Source organism: Fundulus heteroclitus, chromosome 16, assembly GCF_011125445.2.
Source record: "Fundulus heteroclitus isolate FHET01 chromosome 16, MU-UCD_Fhet_4.1, whole genome shotgun sequence".
In the NCBI taxonomy this organism is placed as follows: domain Eukaryota; kingdom Metazoa; phylum Chordata; class Actinopteri; order Cyprinodontiformes; family Fundulidae; genus Fundulus; species Fundulus heteroclitus.
The window spans coordinates 27,982,668-28,005,538 of record NC_046376.1 but is presented as its reverse complement, the minus strand read 5'-3'; the positions used below and the strand labels follow the sequence as shown (position 1 = coordinate 28,005,538).

At 41.4% G+C, this 22,871-nt stretch overlaps 2 protein-coding genes across 3 annotated transcripts; one reads left to right on the top strand and one right to left on the bottom strand.

The window, feature by feature from the left end:
- The first annotated feature begins 1,499 nt into the window (after positions 1-1,499).
- On the top strand, positions 1,500-14,542 carry LOC105918005 (phosphomannomutase 1). Its single transcript, XM_012852973.3, has 8 exons — positions 1,500-1,904; positions 2,567-2,684; positions 4,615-4,691; positions 4,942-5,033; positions 5,209-5,308; positions 7,224-7,299; positions 10,289-10,404; positions 12,514-14,542. Exons 1-8 carry the CDS (start codon positions 1,821-1,823, stop codon positions 12,709-12,711), a joined length of 861 nt encoding a protein of 286 aa, XP_012708427.2. The 5' UTR covers positions 1,500-1,820; the 3' UTR covers positions 12,712-14,542.
- A 1,729-nt stretch (positions 14,543-16,271) lies between these two features.
- csdc2b (cold shock domain containing C2, RNA binding b) lies at positions 16,272-22,276 on the bottom strand. Of its 2 annotated transcripts, none has more exons than XM_012852977.3 (4): positions 22,050-22,276; positions 19,858-20,186; positions 18,839-18,961; positions 16,272-17,281 (listed from the first exon to the last, which is right to left on the bottom strand). In XM_012852977.3, exons 2-4 carry the CDS (start codon positions 20,037-20,039, stop codon positions 17,119-17,121), a joined length of 468 nt encoding a protein of 155 aa, XP_012708431.2. In that variant the 5' UTR covers positions 20,040-20,186; positions 22,050-22,276; the 3' UTR covers positions 16,272-17,118. The 2 variants fall into 2 exon arrangements, with proteins under 2 accessions (XP_012708431.2, XP_012708430.2); XM_012852976.3 differs by having other exon boundaries at positions 22,054-22,276.
- Positions 22,277-22,871: the final 595 nt, after the last annotated feature.

Sequence of the window (22,871 nt, the reverse complement as noted above, 5' to 3'; positions counted from 1 at the left end):
GACATCATTGACGTCAAGAGAGTGCCCTTTGTTCTTGAGGTGCAAGTGGACTGCTGGCCCTCCTGTGCTGCGCCATGCGTTTATGTAGCTGTTGTTTAGTTATACTTTGATTGACATCACCCACAGGAGCACACACTGTTGTCAAAAGTCTAAGTTACCGGGCTGAAAACATTCCCTCTGCCACAGATGAGAAACAAAAAGAACACAAGCACGTCAGGAAATCACTCCAAGCTTGGGTTACCCAAAATGGGAAAGAAGCCGTCTTGGTCAACAGAGAAAAGCCATCACTGAACAGAGGGAGAGAATTGAGCGTCCAACTCCCCAGTGTTTACAGCTCGGTCCTCCAACATGTTCTAAAGAGATTACATCAGCATCTCATCATCATTCAGGGGACCAAGAACTCCTCTTACACCAAGCGATAGCCACCAGAATTGACAAAGACTCTTGGATAGGTGTTGAAACATTTTCAGAAAGAACTAGACGAAAGTCCAGTTGCCTCTGATTTAAGCCTGTTTGCTGTGACTCATGAAGTTTCTGACACCCAGCTGCAATGAATGTTTTTTTAACTTGAAAACAAATTCTCTTGAAAAGGCTTTGCTTCATAATACCTTAAATGCTGCCGGTATCCCTTCTTGATTTTGCACTTTTTCCTTTCATGTTTGAATACAGGATTCTATCAGCAGACAGCTTCTTTAGCAATGACATATTATAGCTTAGACTCATTATAGAGGATGTGAATGACTTTGTTGTGTGCTGGACAACTGTCAAGTCAACAATTTCCATGTAACTGACATAACCTGGCCATAACAATTCTGCATTAAAGCCTTTTAATGGGTTTTATGTAATTTTGATTGGCTTTGAGCATTAGTCATTCAAATCAAAAGAATATACACTTAAAATATATCACTGTCGGTAATAAATCGGTAATAAATCTTATCTTTATAAGATAAGATAAGACAAGAGATACCTTCATTAACCCACAATGGGGAAATTCGGGCGTGACAGTAGTAAAAACACATAGACAGAGTTATGCCCTATCAGTAATGAAAAACAAGCTAATTTAAAGCTACAGAGAACGAACTTATCACAAAGGCAAAAAAAAGATTGAAAAAAAAGTAAATATTGCACAGTTATTGATAATACAGCATTTTAAAAAAATGAACTATTGAAATTAAACAGAGGAAATACAGCAGCGGATTTACACGGCGATGTGAGAAACAAAATTCATATATATATATATATATATATATATATATATATATATATATATATATATATATATATATATATATATATATATATATATATATATATATATATATAAAGCATATACAGTCATTATAATATAAAATATGTAATATTTGTATAATAACATGTTGTTGTTGTTGTTGTTGTTAACGCATCCTTGCAGGGAAAAGGTCGGCAGCTTGTTGCCCCGCCCACTCGTGACGTCACTCCCCCCACCCTCTGCCTGTGAATGGGCTCTGCTGTCGTACAGTGAGTGCAGCAGCAAAGGCAGCAGGCACGTACTGCACGCTGAAGACGGGACGCTGCTGTCACACCGAGCGAGCCAAACAGACCCGAACCAGAACCAGGACGGCGGATAAGAGGACCAGAGGACAGGAAAAACTGCTATTTTAAAACTTCAACTCCAAGTCTTTTTGTTTGTTTGTTTGTTTGTTTACATTTTAGAGGACTTCTGAACACCAAGATGTAGTTTCTCCTCATGTGAAATTTTTGACCTGTAGCGGAAGGCTGAACCTCCCACTTAGAAGTTGACTGGAAGGGAGAGAAAAAACAGCGGGGCGAGCTGGCTAGAAATGGAGAAATCAAAGAGCTTTTCTTCAGACCGAAGCATCCTGTGTCTGTTTGACGTGGACGGCACGCTGACACCACCGAGAGAAGTAAGCTCCCATCCAACAAGCAGCCTTTTGTTGCTGTTTATTCGTCATTAGGAGCCTTCTTACAGCAGCTCCCTCCTCCTCCGCTGCATCATTTGCCTCCCACTCCGAGGAGAGCACACTGTGTCCTCATGGCATCATGTCCTCATTCATAATCTGTCTGCAGACATTTCTATGCTCTTTTTGCACATCAGCTACAGATAACAGAGTGTCAGGGTGCCGGGGTGTGTTTCAGATGTGGAAACTGTCACTTGGTGCACCGCCTGGGCTTTTGATTATTTTACATTTCCTCTGCATATTTGTTTTTGATGACTTCCGTTGACAAATATTGCGTCTGTAAAGATTGTGTGCATGCATACATTTGGTCAGTGTTACTATAGCGCAAGCTGCTATATGTCTGGGGTTATCTAGGGTAATTCCTGAGTGTGTGTTTTTGTGTCTGCACAGTGCACGCCTTAGACAAATCCAACTGTCCCAATATGAGAGCAGTCTTGTTATTACTATGTAATGACACTTTAATGGCTAAGATGTTGCTCTTTTTTTCACCAGTGTGCACGGTGAGACGTGTGTATCTCTGTAGAAACAACAACTCCTATCAGATAACCGATGTTAGCAGAAAATATGAACAAAGAACCCAAAGTGCATGATGTTGCTGTCTTCTGCAGAAAATCGACCCAAAGCTGGACGAGTTCTTTCAGAGTCTGAGGAGGAAAGTTAAGATCGGCATAGTCGGAGGGTCGGACTACCCCAAGATAGCGGAGCAGCTCGGGGAAGGGGATGATGGTGAGCAAGCTTCCTGTTTTAACCACAAAGGCTTGGTACATGTAAGTTTCAGTGCTCCACCAACATCACCTGAAGGCTCTCGGTGCAACTTTGCAAGCTGGAAACGAGTTGGTGGTGCATACGAAGAGCAGTTAGGGAATAAAACTTAGGCCAGTGAAACCTAATGGCCTGGAAACCCGGTGCTTTTTGATAGATTGGGGCAGAATTAAAGATAAATCAACCAGAACAGACACATTTGTTCCTATTTAATTGCATCACTAACAGCATAACAAAGGACGTAATGATGCATCATGATCATTGAAGGAAAATGGCTCACATTTATCAAATTTATCAGGTTTGGGTTAAAATATCTAAAATTGCAAAAAGTTTTATAACAAAAGTTGAAGCCGACTGCATAAATGATATGAACATCGTTGTCGTGGTTGTGAATAATATTATCCATAGCAGTGGTATTTAGTCATGTATATTAGAAATGAACTGCCTTGTAATAAATGGTATTGCACATTAATAAAAGATAGATACAACACTTGGTGTTCTTTAATAGTGTAAATGTGTTACTGAGTGAAATCCATATATTTTCTAAACCTTTTTATAAAATTGTTTATTATTTTGGTTATCCTGTGTGTTTTTATAGGATTTTAGGCCAGTAATCAGTTCATCTCTATATACAAGACAGCTTATCAGTGTGAAATATTATAGGTTAAATGCAAAAACACAGAGTAGATAAATAGGGTATAAGAGAAAGATTGTAATCTTAACGGTATTCAAGCATTTTGAAAGCTTGAGGCAAAAAGCTGTATAGCAGTTTGGTGTTTCGGCTCCCCTCACCATCCTCTGCAGGACCATACAGTCCGTCCACGTTGTAGCTTCCTTTCCAAATGCAACCCAACAACACAGTCTAAACCCCATTTCTGTAGAGAGCCGCTCATATTCACTGGTCATTTTTACACTTAAGAATCCCGTTTCCAAACAGTTTTCGTACTAAATGCAGAGTCACCCATCTGATCCCACGTGCTTCATTTCGGTTTACTTCCTCAACTTGTGACTGCTAGAGCTGTTGCCCAAACACACTGTCACGCTGGTGCAGACCCCACCTCTCAGGGAACACACGGCCGCGCCGGAGGGCTGATGGCTTGTCTATCGGTAAATATTAGCCTACATCAGGAATGCAGATGTACTGTGCCAAGTAGAACGCAATGTGGCTTCGCGTCCAAATGTGTTAAAGGTGAAGCGTTTCCTGTAGCTCGGCCGCAGCTGATGTTGTCCGTCCGTGTTGACTCACCAGCGGCGCATCAGGATATATATTTAAAATGCTGATAGCTAAAAATATCAGTGCAATGTTTTGCGTTGATAATGATCGCGGCTGTTGTTTGCTGCCAGTTCAGACTGCAGTCAAGCCGGTTTAACCCCAAGGCTCCTGCCAAAAAGACGTGATTCCAGTGCAAACATTAAGGTGGTTTAGGAATGTTTGCTAATCTAAGTCAAGTTCTACCTAGAAATCCAGTTTTTTTGGTGGCAAATGTTGGTCCAAAGCCTGTAAAGCTTCCATTGTGGTATTGTTTATCTAAGCTGTTCCCACTTTGTTACTTGGGATTTGTGATAACAAAACCTTAGTTTGGTTGTTATTATCACCTTGCTGCTTGGAGCCTAGATGAATAAATTACCGTTTTAAAGTGTTACCCAACAGCATTTGTTACAGATTGTTTTTTTTTTTTTTTTTGAGGTACAGTGATTAAATCAGTTCCAAATTTAAAACAAGCAGTTGTTGAGTAAGATCAATGCGAGAAGAAAGATCGGACTGATTAAAACTTGTCTCTCCCAGCCACTCTTGTCTCACAGTTATGTGGGCTCTTCTTGTTATCCTCATGAAAACAAACTTGTTTGAATTGAGTTATGTTTAGATTTATCTTGTGTATTTTCTCTCTTCCAGTGATACATAAGTTTGATTACGTGTTTGCTGAAAATGGGACCGTTCAATACAAAGACGGGAAACTCCTGTCAAAGCATGTAAGTGAATTTATATTTTGTGTGAATACCTGACCGCATGACTGTTGTGAACACGCGCCTGAAAGCTGGAAAACAGAGAACCCAAAATACGTCAGATCCACACTTCGTTACGCTGGAAAGTAAACATTTTGCGCCAATGTTAAATGCCTTACAAAAGATAGATTTTTACTTACTAGGTAAAAAGTTGAAAGTTGTATTACCCTTCATTTATACTGTCAGACTGTCTCTTAAATGCGTTTTGCTCCTGCAGGCGATCCAGAACCATCTGGGAGAGGAGCTGCTGCAGGACCTGATTAACTTCTGCCTCCGATACATGGGGCTCATTAAACTGCCGAAGAAAAGGTGCGTCCAACGACAAAGTCACACAAACCTGTGACTCTAACCTGCTGTCTTTGTCTAATAAAGGGTTTTACTCCTCTACACTGACCCAACACAACAATTGAGAGCAATGTCAAACTTAAAAGTCTTTATGATACAATGGGATAGTTTTTAATCAGGTGACTTTTTCTCCCGGCAGGGGCACTTTTATCGAGTTCAGGAACGGAATGATTAACATTTCGCCCATCGGTCGCAGCTGCACCCTGGAGGAGAGAATCGAGTTCTCTGAGATCGACAAGGTAAATGCTTTTCATTGGTATTTTACTTTAAATATACCCATTTGTCCTTAGGACTTTTGTACCTGGAAGAATATGTATCAAAAACTTACAAAAACACCACTGCAAGTTTTTAAGTGAACAATTCAATCTGAAGGCAGATAAGCTGGAACAAAGCCAGCAGTTATCTGTCAATCCAGTTTTATTTTAACTAAGGGGCCAAAAAGGTTTCTCTGTTGTTGTTTTTTTGTTCTTTTTTTTCTAAGACGTGATCTCGTTAAAAAGACAAAGAAAAGGTCAAACATTGATCTGTCAAGACAATCTAACAGACTCTCCACTGGTGGCTGACAGAGCCTGGCAAAATAAAGGAAGTGAAGATCAGCAGAGGAGAAGTTTAACCGTTCAGCTACGTGATCACATTCACAGACATGAATCTTCCTCTATTTTTTTAGAGAAATGCAGACTCACTACAATTAAACTGAATGGAGGAGATTTTATTCATTTACACTGGGGCTTTAATCCGTAAAGGTTTAAAAGGGACAGTTAGACTTTTCTGCTCCATCAGAGTTTAACTGCTGCATTAACACTCATCTTGTGGGTAATTATTTACTTATATTGTTTCAACAAGTTTCACTACAGAAATAAAATCTGTATTGTAGCCAAAGGAGAAAAACTGGAGGAACAAGTCATGACTAATTAGGCTAATTGGCAACAGGCCAGGGAAACGATGGTCTAAAAGGAGCTCCCCTCGGGCGGCGCTCGATTAAAAACAGAAACGCTCCTGTGGAAGAAACAGCACTCAGGAGCCCTGTCACTGTCACAGAAGGCAGCAGATTAACGTCTCCACCCCAGCGCGATAAACCTTTACCGTGCAAAAAAGAAAACCACTTTGCTCATTTAAGGTGGATAAAGTGGAGAGTGGGTTCAATCAGTGGCCTCACTTAGGTAGGAAAGTTGTCATCAGGTATGAGCTTACTGGCACTAAGTTCATGCAACTGAACCTGAGTTTGTTTGACTGAAAAATGCTTAAATTAAAATGAAGTTGGATTTTAATTAAAAATGTTACTCTACACAATGTTAAAACTATCGCTATATAACAGAACCAACACCGAATAATTCTGGTTTTGAGTTTTGGACATTTCCATTGAGGATAAAGAAATAAAAGACCGTTATCCTTTTTTAGGCAAAAGTATAAACAGTCGCTCTTTTTACGTTTTGTATATAAGTTCGGCTCTCTATGATGTTGTAATTTATACTCAATAAAAATACCTGCAGGAACAATGCTTTGCAAAAACTCTTCATACTTTTTAACCTTTTTTCTTCTCCCTGCTGGAGAAAAGCATCTGCACAGCATGATGCTGCCATCACCTCATTGGGGATGGTGTGTTCAGGGTTATGTTCAGTGGTTACTTTTCTGCCACACTTTGCACGTTGGCAAAAGTTTCATTTTGGATCTCAGCAGCTCCTCCAGAGTCCCCATGAGCCCACTGGCTGCTTCTCTCAGTTATTCTCTCCTTACCCGGCCTGTCAGATTTGGTGGACGGCCATGTTCTGGTGGGTGTGCAGGTGTGCCAAACTGTTTCTGGATCATGAATTGAACATTGCTCCATGAGATGCTCCTTTATAACCAAACCCTGCTTTAAACTTCCCCCCACAAGTTTCCCCCTGACCTGCCTGCAGTGGTCCTTTTTTCTCTAATGTCCTCCAACAAACCTATGAGGCCTTCACAGCGGCGCTGTGTTTACACTGAGACTAAATTACACATGGGCGGATTAGGTTTACTAATCAGGTCATCTCTGAAGCCTATTAAAGGGTATCAGAGTAAAGGGGGCCAAGGGCAAAAGCAAGCCACAGTGGCTGTTTGGCTCAGAGGGGAGGGGGGGTGGTATGCTCTTGGTTGAATCTTGAAAAGCTCACTGGCTTGTCTCTTGTTTAACAGAAGGAGAAGATCCGGGAGAAATTTGTTGCTGCCCTGAAAAAGGAGTTTGCTGGGAAGGGGCTGCGCTTCACTAAAGGTGAGAGGAAAAAAACCACACACACACACACACACAGGCCTGTTCACACAACATAGCTTCAGATCATCTTCAGATAGGCAAAAGGAAAACAGAAAGGAATCATAAGCAGGTAGAGCATCTTGTTTTTGGTCGGCAGGAAAAACAAGCTCATTAACCTTTTGTTTACGACTCTGCAGCTTAGTGCCAAGCCGGCTTTACAGCATCTCTGTCTGCCTGCTGCTTCTTATCTGTTGATAAAAACAGAGACCCCTCTGCACCCCCACCCCCCACCACCTTTGCTTCATCCTGAACCTTTGTGCTGGACCTGCGGGTTAACTATTAGACACACGGTGTTCCATCTTGCCCCTTCGACAACACAGCAAGCAGCAGGAGGTGCTCGATGTTTGCTTACGTGCCGCGCCACTCTACTGATGTCAGCTGTTCATGCCTCACACAAACCCGTCCGACCTTACTCAGCTTCCTCGAAAGCCTCGCTGTCGGGATTTCATGCCCTCCCTGCGGCCTAAACCTTTACGGTGTTGACTCTTAACGCTGCGAAAATGCCTTTGATGGGTCTGCAACATTTATTTGTTTGCCTTCCCCTAAGGTTTATCTGAGGAAGGCACGGCTGCCCTCGTCAGCTGATATGAGTGTTCCCTGTGATTGGTGTTATATAACCTGACACTGCCCAGTCTGCGCTGAGAGGACACCGAGTGCTAATCACTGCATTCAGGTGTCCGTTTCTCCAGTTAGGGGATTTGGTATTAAATAATGCAGCTGCAGCCAAGATTAAAACATGTTGCTGCTGTAAACTGAGCACTTGGCGTATTGTGGCAATTTCAAAAGAGTAAAGCACTCAGGCTTATGGATGTGGGGTTGGTTAAAAGTTGGGACCGAGTCTCTGGGTTGTTTGTCTTCTGGGTTGGACGGTGTTTGTGACAAAGGCCTGAGGAGGGTGTGTGAGGACAGGGCCTCCTGATTGGCCGGTTCCCGGAGGCAAGACAGCGAAAGTGATTTAAGTCAGAGAGAAGAATGTCTGCAAAAGGCCACCGGGCAGATTTCTGTTTGTCTGGTTTTTTCCTCTGCCCATATTTCACCGCATGAAGGTTCATGTGAGTTGGAGCTCAGAGACGGATTGCTTCGGTTTACCGTGAGACAGAAATCCACGTCTGATTGATGAGCTCCAGAGCCAAGGTGTCACGCTGAGCCAGGGTGTCATGTTGCCTATTCTGGTTTGGATTAAAGAATATGTTCAATCTTGGTAAAAAAAAAAAAAAACCCAGCGGTTGTTGTTGTTGGGGGTTTTTTCACACTTCACATTATAATTTTCTCTCAGGCAGAAAGATCCCACGCTGTCGATTGGTAAAAGTTAAAGTTTTATTTTGACTCTGTCAACTTATTCACACCTTAGCAAACTGGATGTGATCAAACTTTAAATCTTTTTTATTTTTTAGCTCAGGAATATTTTTATTGAATATACTTTCTTGAGACAACCTCATATCCCACCCTACCCGCCTTAGACGAGAAACCCAAATTCAGACATAAAAACAAAGCCTATATACAGTATATTTCATACAATTAGGGCCACCATTAGTCATCTTTCTGGCAGATGAAGATTTAAAGAAATCTTAATTTGACCACATTTGGAGCTTTTTACCAAAACGTCATGTTTTTTTGTTTTTTTTTAATCACATTTTATTAACCAAGAGAGTTGTAAAATGGATAGAAAATATAGTCAAGACACTGAAAGTTAGAAATAATTTACTGTATTTGAATTAATAACGTCCTTCAAATTTTGCTTTTGTCAAAGAATACCCCCCCCCCCCCCCCATGCTTCCTGAAGCTCCTCCCACAGCTTGGTTTGGCTTGATAGGCACTTCTTAGGCAACGTGAGGTCAAGCTGCTCCCACATCAGTTCAATGGGGTTGGGAATGGGTGACTACATTACAGACAGCATACCACATTGACAGTGTCTAGACTTTATTTCTCATTAATTTCATGTTATTTTAACTGAAGAAAATTGTGCTTTTTGTTACAATAATGAGGACATCTTGAAGTGACCCCAACCATTTAAGCAAAAGTGAAAATCTTTAACATACCGGAGTAAAGCTGTAAAAAGCTAGTTAACAATTACGAGAAGCCTTAGATATCTGTAACACCACTCAAGATTTTTGTCCTTATCATGGAGAAGGATATCCAGACATTTTTTGACATGACAAGTTTTGTTTAGATGTAGCCCAAAAAAGTTTCTAAAATGTGTCTATCTTACAGTGTTTTGTTGTCTTTTGAGAGATGCCTGGCTATCAGATTTCCTAACAGAAACATTCCTGTTTTAATGGAAATAATATAAAATCTATGTCTGTCTGGAGTATGAATAATTCTGGATTCTGGATTTCATTGTATATGAAATGCTACATCATATAAATTCACATTTATATTTTAAAAACTAAAAAAAAAAAAAATTGTCTAGTGCCAAATATTTTTTATTTTGTACATTTTTAGTTTTGGTCGCGTCGTCTCTGACCATTTCCGGTGTGAGAAGGAGACGCCTGCCATTAGATGTCTTGGGACCGTCCGTATCTGTTTTGTTACCTGCTTCAAAGTATTTCAAAATTCAAAGTAATGTTTGCTAAACTATACATAAGAAAACTCTATATGACTGTCATATAACTCTAAACTGTTAAATGACTCCAATAAATAATCACTTGGAGTGACTGTGGGTCATCAGTCAGTTGGAGCAAACTGGGATCAGAAGCACAATCAATTAGAACATATTTCAATATAAAGGTTACTCAAGGTTCAGTTAAATAATCTATGATTTTTGCTCTTCGTGCACCTTGTTAACTACAAAATAACTTTGTATGCAGCAGTAGTAGTAGAAATGCAAGTAGGAACAAATGCTTTTATATGAACAGTGGGTATAATTTCAATTGACCTGGAGCCATTAACGTCATGTCATGATCAAACCAAGACATTTTTGAAAGTTGTGTTGATAATTGTCTCCTTTCAGGCGGTCTCATCAGTTTCGATGTTTTCCCTGAGGGCTGGGACAAGAGGCTGTGCTTAGATGTGCTGGAGAACGAAGGCCTGGACGCCATCTACTTCTTTGGCAATGAGACCTCAGACGTAAGATCATTCTGTTTACTCACATCAGCATTTCATGTCTGTGGTTCTGGGATATCTCATGAAAGTGTTTTTAACATTGTTTTTGCGATGTTGCAACTAGCGAGAAAGCAAAATAAAAGGGGAATCCCTCTTTCACTTATCTCGCACTGCCTGAAATGCTTCAGTTTTGGTCCAAACTTTCCTTCATTCCCAAAAAGCGTATTTCTATTTCACCACCGTTACAAATGTTTTAGCGCATCTCATTTTAAAAAGTAAGATGTCCGATCACAGCAGACGAGGCTTAGAGTTACAGGATAACGATCGTTTCACTTAATTCACCCACCAATGACGTCTCCTCCGTTTTCTTGACGGTGGAGACTGCAGAACCTTTTCTGCAGAACCACATTAGCACTAAATTAACTTGATACGGGTTTAATCTCCTAAAAAGTGCATTACGGGAAACATGCATTTAAAAGTTTGTAATGTCCAAATTTAACTGGAGAGCCTTCACTGAATACTTTGTACCATGTATACTTTGCCTAAGTAGTAAAAGGTGCAATAAGTATAAATGAAGACCAAATTAATGAAGGAAGAGGAAACAGCAGAAGCACACATGGCAACATGTTTCCTGTTTTGAGAGATATGCATGACTTTAGAAACTAACTCTGGAGAACTATTTTTAAGGACCACTTGGAAATGAGGTTACAAAGAAAAGTGGCCTTAAAGAGACAGAAGCAACAAAAAAAGAGGAATTTCAGAGACAAGTGGTCAGTGCTGCTAGAAGGACACACATTTGTGCATTTAATTGTGGCCAACAGCTAAAATCTCAACTAGCAGGTTCACATTTGCGTCAGAAAATAGTTGATACTCTCACAGGTAAACCTGTACGTTTTAGTAGTTTAAGCTTTCGTTTGCATGAGTTGCCTGGATATGGGTGCATGTCCTCGTGTAACTCATTTGGGCACATCTTTGTTTATATATACACACTTTTATTCCTGGTTGCATGGACCACTGTTGGGTCTACAAAGTTCATTATTCGTTAGTATCTTAAAACCTCACGTAGACCTTCCTCCGCCCTTTAAGCTACACGAACCCATGAATAGCTGGAGGCTGCAGAAGGGGTCTCTGGCTTTCAGGTGATTTGATGTCTTATCTCTGCTTCAGCATGACTGGCGTGTGATGGCCCCAGGAGGTGGGAGTCATGCCATATGTTGAGGCAGCTCTTGAATCTGGTTGGAGGCACATTCATGTCATCCTGCTGAAGGAATGCAGCAGCATTTGTGCAATCTGATCCCAGTGTCTCTGGAGGGGGTTCCTGCCTTCACTTGGACCTCTGCACTGACAGTCAAATCCTCAGTCGCAGTTCTGCTGTTAGTTTAGGAAAGTATGCAAAGCCGTCCAAGGGTAGTCGCTGTTTGTCGCATCAGTCATTTCACTGGGATTTTGTGTGATAGAAAAACAGAAAATAGAACATGATTGTGAATTTTAATGAAAGGAGACGTGGTTTTGAAAGATGCGTTGGTGATAAAAACCTGAAAGGTTTAACATGTGTTCCTAAATCACCCCCCTCTTAAATCACCTCTTGATAACCATCAGTCTCTCCACTTACAGCTGAAAGTGTTTAAGGGTGTGTCTGTACCGGCATGGCATCTAGAGAATCTTTGCTCGTTCTTTTTTTTTTTTTTTTTTTTTTAATACAACATAGCTTTTGTCTCATTTTGGATTTTGGGGCATAAGAGTAAAGGAGGCTGAATACAATTGTGCACCAAATCTTTCAAATCTTTGTAAAAAGAAATAAGTTATAATTAATTTTATAATTACTTTTTATTTAATTTTGCAGTTAGGCCTTAGTTTCTTCAAATCTATCACACAGAATCCAGATAACATACACAGAAGTCTATAGTTGTAATGTTAACTATGAAATGGTTGAAGAAGAATGAATACTTCTGCAGAACAGAGTAAACAGAGAGCTTCTCTTTTTTTGTCACGCCGATCTTATGAGAGGATGAACATGGCGAGGGGAACGAGCTCCGACAGAGAATAAAGCCCTAATGTGTTCTTGGATGCCTGATTTGCTGTGGCTGTCAGCTCCGCTCAGACGTTCATGACGACTTGTGCTCCTGTTTCCAGGGAGGAAACGACTACGAAATCTTCAATGACCCGAGGACCATCGGTTTCACCGTCTACTCTCCCGAGCACACGGCCCGGCTCTGCCGAGAACTTTTCCTGGACGCTTCGCCGCCTCTCATCGCGTTGCCTTCAGCCAAAAGCCCCTCTGAACTGGATGGCAACAGGAATATTGATCGCAGGCTTTTAATGAACTGCTGAATGGCACCACTACTGATCTCTCCTTGTTAATAACAATAGTTTAATATATGATTGAAAGGCGGAGGGTTATTTTTATTTAAAGGAATGGACAACGGATGAGGGAGTGTGGATTGTTGCCATTTTAACAACTGTGCCAGAAAATGTGTTTGACTGCTGTGATGTTGTCACCTTGAAATTTACTCCCAAATAACAGGAATGTTCATCTTCCAGATTACTTTGGGTATGAAGCGATATTTTGCACTAATGTGGGGATCCCTTTATTCCTCTGGTTGTTGACAAAGCCACTGCAGTAAGGGAGAGGAGTGGAACCATGATTTGTTTGTATTTGTCAGGTCAGAAAAATGTGATGAACCCGTTGAAAACAAGGATCTCTCCACAGTCAAAGTTCAGGATGTACCAAAGGGACGTAACATTCCAGGTGCTTTAATTTTTAAACCAGATCTGTCTCAGTGTGTTAACCGTTTAACTTTCTTGGGTCAAATATTTACATTAACTTCTCGAAGGTCGTGAAAAAGTTATGAAGAATGATTTTTGTGCTTGCTGCGGGTCTTTAAATGCAATCAAGGTAACGCTTTGCAGATATAAAAGGAAGGGTCGGTTTAAACTGGAGTTTTGTTGTGTGATTGTGAAGAGTCAGTATCTTACCTGCAGTTGATAAGATGAAAATTTCACTGTGTAACAATGAAAAAAAAAAGAAACGTTATTCACTTGAACCTAAGTCCCCATTGCTTTGGTTAAACAGATATTTCAATTTGAAAGGTCATTGTTACAGTTTGCAGACTAACGTGGTCTGAGTGCAAATTTGATTTCAATGGCTATCTAATGCTAAAGTCCCTGTCTACGTTTCGATAAACATTAGCTAGAAATCCAACCTCTCTCATCAGAGCAAAGACTTTAAGAGAATTATCTACTGCAGCCAGGTAAGATACTTTCTGCTATTTGCCTCTCAACAGACACCGCTCTTCAAAAGATGTGAATTTTGACCTTTTAGAATACCGTCCAAAAAGGTCCTGAGACACTCCATTTGTCGCCGTACTGCATTACGTGTCATAGCAGCCTGACTTTATTGCAATCTTTTAAAATGGTCCTGAATTTGTTAAGAAGAGTGAAAGTTAAGACATTCCAAAGACAACCCGGTATACTAAGCAGAAAATATCAGTTCTGTATAATATTTGGCATTTTGCACGAATTCAACAGAACAACTGGAATAGATAGGAAGCCAGACTAAAAAGTGCCTAAAGATGCTGAAAGCAAATATAGCATAAGACCATTTAAACAAATTCCAAAAATCTCTCAATTAGGGAAATAGCTGATGAAATAGTAAGTGTTGTTGGACTTTTGCACAGTACCGGATGTTTAAAAAAATGATTGATAGCTCAATGGGGGAATTCATCTGAACCAGTGATTTGATCTACTGTGGATCGTATCACTATTTGATCAATCTTTATCTGCATATTTGATGATCATCAGTAATTATTTTTTTAAAAAAGACTGCTAAGCTTTGCAGCAAAAGAGATGTCAATCATATAAAGTTTCCAAAGTGCTTGTTTGAAACCAAATTTCTGAGCTTGACAGCATTTTATGAAATGTACGCTCTTTTCCACCAGTGTTTTAAGTTCTTTTAGGAGATGCAGAATTGATGGTTTATGGTTTGGGAACAGACCGCCCTCATAAGGAAAACTGACCATACACACTCCTTCAACCTGAGGGGCTACAGTGGACTTCAAATTATAATGTGTCTGTGGAGGCGACTGTAAGGTTGATCCTGTTCGTTATTCAGCCTCTCGTGGAGAAAAACAAGCTACATAATGTAATAAATCCCTTTTGAAAAGTTTGCTACTATTTGGTGTTTATTTTTACCCTTTATCCCAGGTTGTTTTCCCCAGTCTGTTTCAAAAGCCAAGCAATCCTTGTCGTTCTGGATCCAACCACTAGATGGCCTCTGACCCCTCAGACATAACTTTTCAAAAGGTTTGCTGTCAGCTGCAGGTTATCTTTTGGTTTTTGCAGCTCCTGTTTGAGTCCCATCATGTTTACAGTGAGTGAATGGTGTAAAGTAAATCTTATTTACTTTGCTTATCTGTTTGCTCTATGGCCAACTGTGCACCCTCATGTCCCCGCCTGCTCCCAAGAACAAGCAACTATGGGCTGTCCTCTTCTGTTGTCGCTGCCCACCATAGAGACATGCATAGTTTATAAAGGTTAAAGCTCCTCCAATAACATCCTCATGTGTATAAAATAATATGCAATAAATGTACAAGGCATGGGCTGATATCAGATTCTCTTGGTAGAATAAACTGGAGTGAAAAATTACCAGGTATTATGGTATTTACACCAAAATTTAAATAAATATGTTTCCTGGTGCTAAAATAATATGTTGATATGATTATTGCAGTTATAGTCATCTTAACTTTAACAGTTATTATTTTTTAGTGTTATACAGAGTGAAACAACAGTGTGAAACAGCTCAAACTCCAAATAAGCACACCACCGGTTCAAATCATAAAACCATACTTTTAATGTTCTCACAAGGCTCAGGTGAAGTGATGAACGCAACCTTTCAGGCAGTGACGCAGACACATACGATGGCAACAGAGTCTGGAATAGTTGCTGTGATAAAATAAATGACGCGCAGGGTCACATGTAACCTGAATAAGGAGAGCGGATTGAGTTCTTTTAACACGTGATATTGTGAGGCTGTGACGTCTCGTGTGGTGTGGCCGGTCGTGTCGTTTTCATTCTCAGCAAAATATAAAGAGTGTAACCTGAGGACGAATACAAATATAGATTCACACACAAATGAACAAGTATCCACATAGACAGAGCAGAGTGAATTGATTTTTAAGGAAAATGTGTGCAGTTTTCTTCTATTTGACCTTTTATATAGGCGGCACGGCTCCCCGCCCACGACGTCACTCCATCAGGGGGCAGCCCAGGCACTCAAAACAAAAGTTACGTCGGTGATGATGACGACTAGTTTTCTGTTGCTTACTTGGTCGCCCAGACAATGATGAGTGGGCATTCCTGTGTTGTGAACTTTTAGAAAATGAGACACTGACGTGTAGATTCCTACCCCACACTCAACAAAATGACTATTGCAACAACTTTTGACATCTCTTGTTCAAAACCTAAAATATTAAGATAGCTCAAAGCAGTGCTGGATTAGTCTTCACTGATCAGAGATTTTTTTTAAACAAAATTGGAGATTTCTTCCACTTTAACATTACTTTCAATAAAGTTTTTTTCTCAAAATTACAACTAAAATCTTTTTTCATAACATCTAGCTCTCTCCCCTGTCTCTCCAGCTGTGTGTGTGTGTGTGTGAATTCAGTGTTTGTGTGTTCTTTATCTAAAACTAGGTTGCTACGTAACAGCATAAAATAGCCAGGGCTGCACTTAAAATATATGTTTTGAATTTGTTGATAATTATCGATATCTGTTTTATCGATATGCTATTTTTCGATATCGTCCAGCACTATATATATATATATATATATATATATATATATATATATATATATATATATATATATATATATATATTTATTTATTTATTAACAGTTCCCATATTTACTCCAAATTTTACTCCAAACTTTAAAAATTTCTCTAATCTAAAGTATGTCACATCAACTTTTTCAAATGATGATCTGAAACCATTCGTCTGACACATCCTATGATGGGAGCAGGTGTAAACGTCCTCATAGTTTCCCCTGTTTTCCTGGACCAATGACCAACCCCGTCTTATTGTTAAAGATGGCCATCTTGACATCTCTTGCTTTCGCATCTGCTGTTGTCTTTGTTTAAAATACGCATTTTAAATTATACCTTTGATGTAGCGACAGCGCAGGTTGGGATAAGTCCCCTGATGAGCACTTGCAGCAAACATGTGACCCTGGCAACTTTGATGAAGTACAGAAGACAATGCAGAAACAGCTAAGAGGGGAAGTAAAACTGCCTCCTCTCACACAAACACACACTGCAGTCTGCACAACGGCAGGATTGATGTTCTCAGTCTTTCTTGTTTTCTACACATAATGTGAACAATGCGACACTGAAAACTCCTGACACTCCAAAGTCGGGTTATTTTATGGTCCCAGCTTCGATTTAGTAATCAACATAAACATAAATAACACAAAAAGGGATTTGTTTTCCATTAGTTAGATTCAGTGCCAAAGGCAGAGTAGCTTACTGTAACTGTGGTTTGAACAGAAAAGATCAGTTCGGTCTGTAACTACCTGCCTGCACTGGTAACAATTTCAATTCAGCTCTGACTGACGTAGAGTAGAATAACAGATATGTCCAAAAGACAGAACAAAGAAAACAAAGCGAAAGAGTCCAGGAGCACCTCTGCCATCCCCACCGATCCAACCTGGAGCGTCGCCGTCCACCAGGGGCAGATATCAGTTCCTACGAGCTAATGATCTGTCCGGACCAGGTCTCGTGTTTCGTCCCCGGGTTGAGGTGTATGATCTTCACCTCCACGGCCTGCACCTTAATGTTCTTAGGGGGGACCCGGCACACTTTGTATGTGACCTCATCGCCCTCAACTGGGACGTACTCCCCCTCAATGCTGGAACACAGACAAACAGAAGCAGGGACGTCCGCTTTCCATTCAAAAACTACTTTTATAGTGTTCACACAAAGCTTTAGACACATGCAGTCACATTTGTCTGAGACGCAGAGAAGGATGGTATTTTTTTTTTCTTTTTAAAATTAAAAAGGTAGGCACGGTGCGTTCACTTTGTAAGGGAAAGTCAGAATTTTTGAGAAACCAAATCAAAACTTTCATCTGAAAAGTCACAGGTTCGTCACAAACCATGTTTTCAGATCCAACTCAACTGCTGTACATATAAAAACACTGTGAAACTTGCAGCCATAGAGTGAATTTTCATCTATGATGTTTTTTTTTTTATCTGACTAACCTATTAGCTCACTTGTACATACTCTACATGTGGGTGTGTTCCTTTCCCGTTTAAAAGCACAGAACGCAGAGAAGCAGTTGCCACCAGCTTGTTTTTCTGCTAGTCTGCATCCTCTGAGCAGAGCGAGCGCAACTCAGGTGTGATGCCATCCCCATATCTGTGTTCCCATTCTCAGACTAACATGAACACACACTAGATGCTGCATCAGATTTCCAAGTTCCAAGTTGGAAGAATCAACTAAAATGTCGACTGAATGTCTAAAGACTCTGAGTCTCCCTTGGTCAATAAATCACAGTTAGAGGAGTTAACTGTTTTTCTTTGTTGTTTTTTTACTTCTGATGGTATGTATATCAAGAGCATACACAACTCTTTAAAATCCAAATGTAAAAGTATTAAACTTTCTTGTTTGAATACATGAAAAGGAGAAAAAAAAACATTGTTAATGGCCTATATTGCTGACCAATCCTACAGCTTTTGCAACTTCCCACTAGAACGTAAGTTCCAACTTCTGGGGCAGATTGCATGTGGCGTCATGTGGGCAATCAGTTTCAACTCAAAACAGAAAGCCCTCTGGACCTGGAGGTATCTGAGCAAATAAAACATTGTGAAGGTTTAAGGAATGTTTATTTGTGCTACGGATGCAATGCCTCTCATTAAACCAGTAGCTGACACAATACAGTATCATAACCACTGTCTGGGAACATCTTGCTTTAGAGTTAAATGCATTAAATGAAGAGAAACTCATGATCATCTTGAATTGATAATAGTTTTTTGGCAGCACTATTATTATCAACTATTTTATTTGTTTGCTGTGACACAATTGCACTTAAAGCACTTTAAGCTACTTAAATGTAGCTTTAGGTGCAAAAATCTACAGCTTTTCACCACCGATTTGACAGAATATGGAAGTTTCCTCATATTACAGAAGCACATCAGTGGGAGCACATTAAATAAGGTACTTAGATTCAGAAAACTGTCCAGTCCAGTGATTTCAGGAAAACAACATTACACTGCAGAACACATTTTTAGAATTGGCTCAAACTGTTCTAACTTTAGATGCTTTCCTTAGAATAAACAGGAAGATTTAAAAGCGGCCAAGAGAAGCTGCTTTATTTCCAGAGTTGCCACTGCAGGTGTGGTGCTGTTGGCAACTATGCTAACGCAGCGCGTTTGTTTGTCGCGTGTTCTCTGCTGTTGCCACTTACTCTGAGATGTGAACGAAGATGTCTTCTCCACCGTGGGACGGCTGGATGAAGCCATGGCCTTGTGATCTGGAGAAGTTCTTACACGTGCCCTTAAAAACCGGACCCGACTGAGCGCGGACCGTACTGCAGACAAAAAGTTGACATTAAAAGGACTGACGTACGTGAAATTAGTTAGGATGAGTTACTTTTTCAGAATTCATGCAAAACTCAATAGCAGAGCGTCACAATAAAAATCAGTTTCTCCCCATTTTGAAGATCATTTTCTACCCGTCTTTGTAAGCCAGGTAACATATTAAAGTAATACAGAATATATTTCTGTAACCTTGTTAACTTCCAAAACTAGTCAAAGGTTTTTTTTCGCACTTCACTGTTTAAATTCATAAATGTCAGTGTATTCTATTAGGATCTTAATGTGAGAGGCCCTGTATGGTACTGTTTTGGGCAACATGTCTCCGGTCGTGTCAAGGCTCCAATCCCATCTATTTTTATTGCCAGAAATGATCACGGAGGGAGCATTGGAAAAAGTCTAAACCTGCAAAAGAGAAAACGTTTGCACATCTGGAAGGCTTAAAAGGGGAACCACCCTGGCCTGCAGGAATCGCTGCAGAGGGGAAAACAGCGCAGGGGAAAGTAAACAGCAACCCTTAACCTGCACTGACAGTTACTGGAACGCTGTGTTTCACTGTGGTAACAAGAGTTGCCCAACAGCAGGGGTGTTGGCTGCTGCTGAGATTTTGAAATGTATGAGAGCTCAGTGGATTACCGAGCTATCTGCATGGGATGTTTTTCTTTTTTTTTTATTGAAAATCCCCCTGATGAAAAGGTTTTGCACCAAAAAGCGTCACCTGCAAACCTAAAAAAAAAAAAAAAAGCCTTCAAACAGATTACAAATAAATAGCAATAGCTGTTGTCTCTTGGTGTCCCCTAATGCAGATTTAGTTTGATAACTAAAGGGACAACAGTTAAAGCTACCTTGCCTAAACCTAACCTACAGCCTGGCAGTAAGTGTTCATACGTACGCTGAGTAGGTGCGGTTGCGTTTGGTCGGCAGCGGGCTGGGCAGGTCCCGGGGAAGCGGGGGCTCCCTCCCTTCCTGCCACGCCCGGTTCCCCTGCCTGGGGAAGGGGAAGGAGAGGGCGAGGGGGGAGCTGGGGGAGCGCAGCGGCGTTCCAGAGGGCGACGTGAGGCTGGGGTCCGTCATGTCAGACGCGATGAAGGGACGTAGGAGGATGTGGAGCCAGCGGCTGCTCTGCTGTCACCACTGTCTGCCGTCGGCTGTGTCCGTGAGTGAGACGGCCACCAACGCTGTGGGTCAGCACTGCCGATTCAGCTCTGTCAACAAGACTTACTGCGAACGGAAAGAAAGAGGAGAGAACAAGACGGCGTTAAAGGGCTGTCCTATTTAGATGGGATGATCGACAGAGGAGTGGGGGAAGATCTGTAAATAAAAACGAAATGCCTGAACATGTAATGAGAGCTAGAATGGGTTGGATCAAACCCCATTCATGTGTAAGAACGGCCCAGTCAAAGCCCAGAGCCAAATCCCATAAGTTCAAGGGATGTGAATACCTTTGCAAGGCACTATGTGCTTCATTTTGGGTTATTTCAGTGAGTAATGTTACATAGAGAATACGGCGCAACATATTTGCATCGTGATCTCTTGGGTATAAATGCAGGAACACAGTGCAGATTTTGATGACCGGCATCATGTGACTCATCGCTGACCATTACTTTCTGCAGTCTCTCTTGAACAGATTTCTGGGTTATCTTTGATGCTCAGTTGTCTTCTGCTCAGTCCTCGGATTTGCTAAAAGCTTGCGGCCTGGTGACGGCGAAGGTGTTCGGAGAAGGTTGACCTCCCTTCTGAAGCCTTTCTGTGTTGACTTGGCCATATGTTTCGAATCCTGCTGAAGGGCCCAGTGACCCACTTACGCTTTTCTGGACGACTCCACGTGTTCACGCTCGGGTTGGCAGGACAGAAAATACTTTTGTCTGACATCACTCCCCAAACGGTTGTTATGCAGACTTGGCTACTCTGACATGCCACTGTTTGCTGCGGTTCTCTGTGTACCTCCCTTATCATCCTGCTCACTCTGTGTGTGTGTGTGTGTGTGTGTGTGTGGCAACAACACAAATATGTCCTCTGGCCTACTGGCCTGCAGCTGAAAGAAATGGGTCTCTGTGCCACTTATTATTTCTACCCCATGTTAACAGAAAGTCGTTGATTCCCAAACAGATTTAAGAAGTGCTTCGATTTAGTTTCCTGGATCGTTAAGATTACAAGTAATCATGTCCGCAGTAATCCCCCCCACCCACCCAACCAGATCTCTGTGCGCTAACTCCATATCGGGGACATCATCATCCATCCATCTATCACTGGTCAGGTGACCTCGCCTCCCAGTTCCTCCAAACGCAGCTTCCGCTTGATTCCCCAGCTGTTACGCGTCTTAACACAATATCAGATTGTTTCACGCCACGATGACAGACCGCTTTACGTGTTGGTGAGCGTACGTCTCCTTTACGTATCTCTTTTTTTTTTACGCACACTCCTGGCGTCAGAACAGCTGCAGAGTGGTGCGTTCGTGACGTCAGGGCCCTGCTCCCACAATGACAAATTGCATATGGCTTACAATTCCTGCAACACTGCAACGCCACTTCTCGGCGCGTTTCAATATAAATACAGATACCGCTGTAACATAAACCAAAAAATAGCATAATGGTTAAAAAAATAATAATCAGTGACAACTAAAGTAAGGATCGTTTCCTCGTCCTTAAAATCCGTGGCATATATGCGCATTTGCCTTGTTTGCTGCATTTGAAAACAGAAAAGGTGCATTTTTCCCGTTGGCACTGATTGGCACTCTGAGCAAACAGACTCGCCCTCTAATCTGGGCAGTTTCTCTAAAATGGGTGCAAAGCGAGAAAAGGATCGTCTGAGCGCAAATGAGACAATAGAAAGTCAAACAAAAGCAAAGTGAGAGGTCGCTCCTTGAAAAGCAAGCCGATGTAGGACATGTCATAAATAAAACCTTCAATCCTCACAAACAGCCTTCGTTCTCCGGTAGAACAAGCGTCATTGTTCCGAAATGTAAAAAAAAACAAAAAAAACAAAGCGACCCAGAACCATCTCCGCTCTGCAGGCGCTTCAACACACACACACACACACACACACACACACACACACACGCCCCCCAAAAAAACTAGCGCTTACTTACGGCATGGGCGCCCGGAGACGCAGAGGACGATCAGTTGGCGTCTGTCTGTGTGTGTTTTGGGTCGGTGCGGATTATATAAGGAGCAATTAAATAAATAAATCGACTCAATCCGCGCAGATCGCCCCGGAAACCCCTGGTGTGACGCCGGCGCTGGAGTTGAGTGCGGAGGGTCTGCGCAGCTGCAGGAGATTCCGATGGCGTGATGTGACTTGTGCGTGAAAGTGACTTTGGTCATCATCTCCCCCCCACGCCTGACCTGCATCCGCAGAGGGAACAGAGAGGCCAGTGTTGCCGGGGAACCTTTGCGACTGTCTGGGGGAGGATGTCACAGAAGCGCGGTTTATTGTGCAGGTATGCGGGTTTAGTGGTCAAAAACGACGAGATCAGATGCGTTTTGGTCGGATTCCTCGATGAAACTGTGGAATTGGTCCAAACATTGTGTGCATGTTTTTATAAAATTTTAAAAATCATAGATTTTGATCGCCTTTTACAACTGGAGCACTGACAGGCGCTGGAGGGGGGATTGCCCAAGAAACGCATTGTTCTGCTTTTCTGATTTCACAGTGGACACACTGGGTCACAGCCTAACACTGTGTGACAGTAAGAGCACACATCTGCTGTAATCATGTGGGACTGTGTCCCAACTCTACAACCCCTTCCCTGCACCAAGGAGATCCGGGATCAGCTTTATCAGCCAGGAATGTGTACACACATACATGAGGAATTTTGACTCTGGGTTGTACAATGCTCACAACGCTCAGAGGAACATGTAAATAGGCTTTTTTCAGCACCGGATGACCAGGGAAGCTCTGAGAACT

Coding starts and splice junctions, on each gene's coding strand:
- csdc2b (XM_012852977.3), bottom strand. CDS start 20,039: ATGACGGACCCCAGCCTCACGTCGCCCTCTGGAACGCCGCTGCGCTCC. Junction 18,962..19,857: donor CGCAACCGCACCTACTCAGC/GTACGTATGAAC, acceptor TTTTGTCTGCAG/TACGGTCCGCGCTCAGTCGG. Junction 17,282..18,838: donor ATCTTCGTTCACATCTCAGA/GTAAGTGGCAAC, acceptor TCTGTGTTCCAG/CATTGAGGGGGAGTACGTCC.
- LOC105918005 (XM_012852973.3), top strand. CDS start 1,821: ATGGAGAAATCAAAGAGCTTTTCTTCAGACCGAAGCATCCTGTGTCTG. Junction 5,309..7,223: donor AGTTCTCTGAGATCGACAAG/GTAAATGCTTTT, acceptor CTTGTTTAACAG/AAGGAGAAGATCCGGGAGAA. Junction 7,300..10,288: donor GGGGCTGCGCTTCACTAAAG/GTGAGAGGAAAA, acceptor GTCTCCTTTCAG/GCGGTCTCATCAGTTTCGAT.